Genomic DNA, 6,849 nt, shown 5'->3' with positions numbered 1-6,849 from the left:
ACACACACACACACTTGCAGGCTCACTCCATTCAGAGTGTCTAAAGTGAGAGCACAGAGAAAGTTGAAAAGGGCCAATCTTCCAAACTATTCTTATGCGACTAGGGAACTTTTAACTCTTCCTTCTAAGACAAGTGGAGTTTAGGTCATAGGGTACCATTTGAGCAGGGGCAGCAGAACCTACAATGGCACCAGGACTCAGGGAGGGTGAGGACTGGCAAAGGCAGGTGAAGTGAGTCCCAGATCAGGAACTTCAGTAGGTGAAGTGACTTGCTTCCGCTCTGGATTTTGTGTTTAACCAGTTGAAGAAAACCTTTTTATTAACTTATAGATTTGGACTCAGTCTTCTCATTGCAGATTGAGGAGGTATATTAGATTAGTTATATGTTCACCTGTGCTCTTAAGAGTTCTAAGTTGTCTGTGGAGGAATTTTGGGGCAAGGGGTTAATGTTGTGGAGAAGGCATAGGTGGTAGAGCTATATTTAACATTTTGACAAAGCGACATCATTAATTATTTGATCTATGACTGATTTTATATATCTGATTTCACTTCTAGTTTCATTCAACAAATATTTAATTAGCATGTATTGCATAAGTTTGAGTTAAAAAAAGAGAAGATACTTCTGCCAAAAACAGTATAAAAATAACTAGTTGGATGGTTTCTAGGATTTTTAAAATGTTTTATGATCTTAAAAAGAAGGACAGAATCCTATACAGTTCACTGTGGTATTCCTATATAGTTCACTGTGTGAGCAGTTATCTTGAATAATTAAGGCAGGGAAATAGGGTAAATAGTCAATCTATAAAGTATATACTTTGGTCCAGTATTCAGAAGTAACTCTTGCAATCAGTGAACACTATATTTTTAACTTTCCAGAATATTCTGTTTCTAGAGTTTGTTTTTTCAAAGTCAAGTCATCCAAAATAACATTTGGTTGTGTCAAAACTATTTATCCACCAGAGAAGTGCTTTATATTTTAAAACTGCTTACCAATCATAAAGTAAAGAAAATGAGTTGACTTTAATATTAAAAGGTAACTAGAAGTCCTAAAAGAATCATTCATACTTCTGGAAATCTTGTCTACTCCATCAGCAACAACAGGAATAAATGAAACCACTGTCTATGTATTCCAAAATATACTTCTCTAAACCAAGCTACCAAGTTTGATACACAACCCATTCATGGATTTCTTAATTTAGATTCACTTTCAGAAAGACTTCATTCAACAATCACATTTTGAAAACCATCAGTACTTGAACATTGCAAAACTTTGGCTCAGTAAATAAATTTGTTTCATAGTTATTTATTGATAACATATCATGTTTATCAGTTATAAATTTCTTTTACAACCCTCCTACCACACACATGATGTCAGTAAGAGGGAAATATCAGTAACAAAGGCTCTGAAATACCAAAAGTGCCTCAAAAGAGAACTTTCAAAGCCAATCAAAGTGCCTCACATGTATTCTGCTGATGCCTGTAAGTCCTGGGTGAATCTGACAATTACATAATTAACTTGGTCTGACTCTACTCAGTTAATTGCACATTGATTGATAGTGTAATTATTAGTAGTAACTGCAAACAGGTCTTGAAAATGCAGGGTTACTTTTCTTTTAGAAATTACTTTTTCAGACCCACTGGAGTAATCCAGTGGTAAAAACAGAGAAAGAGAAAAAGGTAAAGTCCTAAATCCTAATTGTTTCTATGTGTTTTATTTGATAGCAGGGAACTGTTTTCCCAGGATATTCCTTCTATTTGCATTTGCCAATTTCCCTTTAAAAAACAATGACTTTCATTTTTATCTTAAAGTTCTCAAAGTACTCCTGGTTAAACCATGCTGTAAAATAACAGAAAAGTCTGTTAAAATGGGGAAAGGGTTAAAAGCCATTGATTGTGGGGGGATGAAGATGACAAGAGTTAGATTTGTGATAGGATGTCTATAAAAATTATATGAAGGGATGATTTTATCAAGTTAGTGTCCTTTTGTTCCAGTTATTTATCTCTCTTTTTGTCAAGCTTTAAATTGGTGAGGGTTTTTTTTTTTTTAAACTCACTTATGTTTTAAAAATGTTGTTTTCTCTGACTGAATGCATTGCAGTCACAGAAACGAATTCCGAGGAATATCCTGCTATAGTAAAACTAGATTAGATAGAAATAACTCTGTAATACACATAGGAGGGGATGCTACTGGCATTAAAAAAAGAGGCAGAATAATAGAAATCATTTCATTAAGAGCCCGCACAAACCTTAGATGAATATAGTTTTAAACCATTTCATTCTTAAGCATTTAATAAGTTTAATATTTCTTTGCACAGCTAATTTTGGCAGCCCATTTATTTCTGGATATAACTTTAAAATGTTCACAAAGAAATATCCAGGGCTAAAGTTACTATGTAAATATTGTATCTTGGAAGCCGACCTCTACATAGAGAAGCACAATCTCAGCCTTTGCTATTTACAAAATCAAGCCCACTAGTTTAATGCATTTACTTCCCAAGATGGCCAGACCCACCCGAGTGACTTACTAAGGTATCAGCCGTCGACAGCCTGGTGGTGTTCAGTCCTACCAAGGATGGGAGCGTTTGGGACATCCAGTTAGAAATCATTGCCATGGTACTAAGCATAGCGCCAAGCTTCAGCAGTGGAGGGCTCATTGCTGTGGAGCTAATGAGTTTTCATAGTGACTGATTAAGATCCTGGTGCTGGGCTGGCAGCGGCAGGCGTGACTGCAGCTCGCCTCATCGACAGCATGAAAAAAGATCAACTTTCCCAGCTCTAATCACCAGGGAAGGCTCACAAACTCTCTTTCCCCCACCCTCACAGGGAAGGCCCTGCCCTTTCTCCCTCACTGGACATTCTGCTGGATCATCAAAGGAAATATTCTTGATAGGGCTTGGTTGGTAATTACCAGAGAAGAGGATGGAGGGAGAGAGAAACTTGAGCTTTTCCTGCTCCACTAGTCAGTTATCATCTACAGAGTTCATTTCCTCTGGGGTTTCTGTGAATATAATCAGCTGCTCTTTATCCTTCATAAAAAATACACCTTTAAGTGGAGATCTGCCAAAGTGCACATTTCAAACACCAAACTTAATATCTACAGATTTCTCTGGGCACGGACTAAGTGCTTTTAAGCAGAGCATGAAAACAAAGTCTGCAAAGAATTTCCAAGATGAGCAGATATTAAGAGTAAGAGAACATTTTTTTTTTAAAAACAGTATTCTAAAATTAGTATTGTTCCCTCTAAAAAAAAATACTTAAAGATTAAAGCTCCTGTTTGTGAATGTTAACCCAGTACTTTATGATAAACAGAAAAGGCATTGTTAGAGTACAGTTTCTACTGTAGAAATTTCATCTTGTTCTCAGTTTTGAGAATGAGTACTTCATAGTTGCTAGGCTAGGGAAAATTCATTGAACTTTGTTTTCTTCTTTTAAGGAATGAGAGAGTGATACCCAATAACATGTGACTTACTGACCATAAGAGCATAGGGCTTGGAATCAGGAAGTTTAGTTAGTTAGATGACTTATCAGTAAATGAAAACTCCTCAGTTTGTTCTATAGTATGTGGGAGATGAACTCTGTTCTCCAAGCCCCTCCAATATTTACATAGTAACTTTGGTCCTGGATATTTCTCCAAAATTCAATGATTTTCTTATTAGAGTTTCTCTGATAGATGTGTCTATTGGATTTGGGGCTTATGGGAAAGTTTATTACATTATTTGAATGAATAATATAAATTGCCACATACAAATTTCTTGTCCTAAATGAAATAAATCAGAGGCCATTGTCTTCTATGTAGTTTAAAGTAAAAATGTAAAGAGAAGACATGAAAGGAATTATGACTGAATGAAAATTAGATGACAAGGAATCTTATAAAAAGGAAACATATTGATTAATTAGGAGAACTCTGAAGTTGTTTGTATCTGGAAATTTCTACTTAAATACAGATATATTTTTTCTTAAATAGTCCAGCAAGGAAGACAAAGAAATTGTCTTTAATAAAATGGAAGATATTCTACATATATATGCATACACACACACATACACATACATACATAGATAAAAATATATAAAATTTGTGAAGGTGTGTGTGCCCTTTATTTTCATAAGAATCTTTAACCTGGGATGAATACTGAGGGAATCTTCAATCAACTTGCATCTATTTAGCTTGTGGTAGAGACTTTTTTTCCTTCAATAAACAGTGAAATTATTTCAGCTAACTCCTATTACTTATTTTCTCTTTAAGAAAATCTGTCATAAGAGAACCCAGTAAGGATAAAGACATAGCCATTTATTTATTCAACTTCACATTAAACAATGTCATTCATAAGAGAAATTATGAAATTTTACATTAGCTCCATAATGGCAATAATAAAAAGAAAGGTGGATTTACAAATTTAATTGTTTGAAAAATACACTTGGAGCTTTGACTTTAATAAAGAGGGGAAAGGAGGACTGTCTCTTCAAGAGCTTAATTTTCAAAATTGAAAACTATTATACATGCAATTACTGGGTAATTAAGATGCAATGTGATAGATGATATTTATACTTATTAATGAACTATTAGCCAACAGAATAATCGTACTTTAGAAGACTATAAGATTTAATGTCAGGGGAAACCAGTCTTCTTATTTGCAAATTAAAAAGAAAGAAACAAATAAAAGTACAATACAAATGGGATGCTTCTTGCAATTTCCCAGAAATGCAAATAACTACACTAAAGTACTGAAAGAGAACAATAGGGGAAGTTTATTATTTGAAGATGTTTATGAACACCATAAAACTATATTGTGTTGTTTTTAGAACAGGTTTAAATGGCAACATCGAAATAGAAAAGCTCAAATCATAATGATTATTAGTTGTGGGAAATAAAAATAGCTACAATTTGTAAAGAGCTAAATAGTTTGTAATGTCCTCATAATTTAGTGAAGTGATTATCATAATAATTTTCTTTTTAGAAGCCTGAGTTCTAGCTTGTAAATGGGGGTGATTGTTACTGTATGTAGAAGTAACAACTTCTGTTCAGGACACACACACACACACACAAAAAAAAAACAAAAACAAAATAGAACAATAATAGTTACATAAGTCCCTCAAGCATAGTGTGAATGGTGATAGAATAAGTGGAAAGTGATGAGAGTTGAGATACTAGCAATGACTTATTTCCCAGAGCTTTTGGATCATCCAAAGATGTTTGGTCTTCATTTTGTATGTAACACAAAGATTTTAAGCAAAGTGGTGAAGTCATTTTTAATTGCATATTATTTTTGGCATTTTTATTATACAGAATAGATTGGTGTGTGTGGGGGGAAGTAAAAGATGGTAAGAAACTCTCAATGGGATTCAGAAGAGTGGATTTTGCAAAGATTTAAGGTAGAAATGATAGTGTTTGGTGATTAATTAAATGTGAGAATTGAGGGGGAGGAAATTACCAGAATTTCTAGCTTTGGGGTTTGATACTGATTGTTATTTGTCAGGATAAGAAATACAAGTGGATGTATAACTTTGGAAAGAAGGTACAGTTGATTGTCACATACCACATAGTGCCTGTGGGAGAGAGTCCCTGGATGATAAAATACTCACGCATGAGTTCAAAGAGGGCTACTTGTACAAGACCAAATAACCATAATGATCAAGTAAAAATAATGTGTCCTACATAAGGGCAAAATTAACTTCAGAATAGTCAGTCTTAAAACTACCGATGATTTTACTTAGATATTAATTTAAAATAATTTTTAGATTTGACTGCCTATATGTAATTTCCTATATATTTTTCTTTATATTTAAATATTATCTGTGATATTTTTATTATTTTAACATTTAAGTACAGAATATGTTCAGCTTTTTTGAGATGTTGTTCCCTATAAATGTTTAGTAGGCCTATTTAGTCTAACCTTTCTTTAGGGCTAAATATTTCCTTGTTTTCTGTTTAGTTAGGCTATCTAGGATGTAAGTGGGGTGTTGAAGTCCCTAAGTACTGTTATATTTCAACCAGGTTTGTTTTTAGGTTTATTAATCATAATCTTACATATTTTGGTGCTCCTTTGGTAGATATAAATTGATGAAAGTTATGTCATCCTGACAGATTGATTCCTTAAACATCATGTAATGTCTATTCCTTTTTTGTTAGCTTTCATAATTGGAAATTTATTTTATCTGATAAAGATATGATTATTCATGCCTTTTGGTGGGTTCCCATTTACTTGTGGGATTGTTTCTAAGAAAAAATTAAAAAATACCAGGAGACAAATGAAAATGAAGACATACCCTACCAGAACATACAAGCAAAAGCATTATTAAGTGGGAAGTATATAACAAGAGAGGCCTGTGTCAAGAAATAAGAAAGAACTGAAACAATCTAACATTGTACCTTAAGGAACTAGGAAAAGAAGAAGAAATGAAACCAAAAGCCAGTAAAGGAAAGAAATAATAAAAACTAGAGTAGAAATATTTGAAGAAGAATTTAAAAAGTCAGTTCAAAAGATGAATGAATACCCAAATTGGTTCTTTGAAAAATAAAGTAGACAAAACTTTAGCTGAGCTCAATAAGAAAAAAAAATGGAGAAAACTAATAAATAGAACCATATATGAAAAAAAGTTATAATAGACATCTCAGAAATAGAGAATCATGAAATCTTTATGCCAAAAATAAAGAAAATCTGAAAGAAAGGCACTCATTCTTAGAAGCAGACAACCTTTCAAGACTGCATGAAGAAGTAGTAAATATGAACAAGCTAACTACAAGCTAGTAAACTGAAACTATAATCAAATTCTCCCAAAATCCCAACACTCAGAACCAGATGGTTTGACTACTGTGTTCTACCAAGGATTAAGAAGCTATGATACGGAAAC

The 6,849-nt window shown here is 33.4% G+C and overlaps 1 protein-coding gene across 2 annotated transcripts in view; it reads right to left on the bottom strand.

Moving 5' to 3' along the window:
• OLFM3 (olfactomedin 3) overlaps positions 1-6,849 on the bottom strand; it is a 162,826-nt gene that overhangs the window by 35,381 nt on the left and 120,596 nt on the right. The window contains exon 1 of one of the 2 annotated variants that reach the window (XM_004689726.2): positions 2,526-2,799. The exons of the other annotated variant lie outside the window; for it this stretch is intronic. Within the exon in view, the coding sequence (XP_004689783.1) occupies positions 2,526-2,654 (129 nt within the window). The 5' untranslated portion in view covers positions 2,655-2,799. Of the gene's footprint in view, positions 1-2,525; positions 2,800-6,849 lie in introns of those variants that run through there. 2 annotated transcript variants of the gene reach the window in all.

The sequence above is a fragment of the Condylura cristata genome, unplaced genomic scaffold, assembly GCF_000260355.1.
Source record: "Condylura cristata isolate star-nosed mole 26May11 unplaced genomic scaffold, ConCri1.0 scaffold00026, whole genome shotgun sequence".
In the NCBI taxonomy this organism is placed as follows: Eukaryota; Metazoa; Chordata; class Mammalia; order Eulipotyphla; family Talpidae; genus Condylura; species Condylura cristata.
The sequence above is the reverse complement of the archived record's forward strand: the minus strand, read 5'-3'. Positions and strand labels throughout refer to the sequence as shown.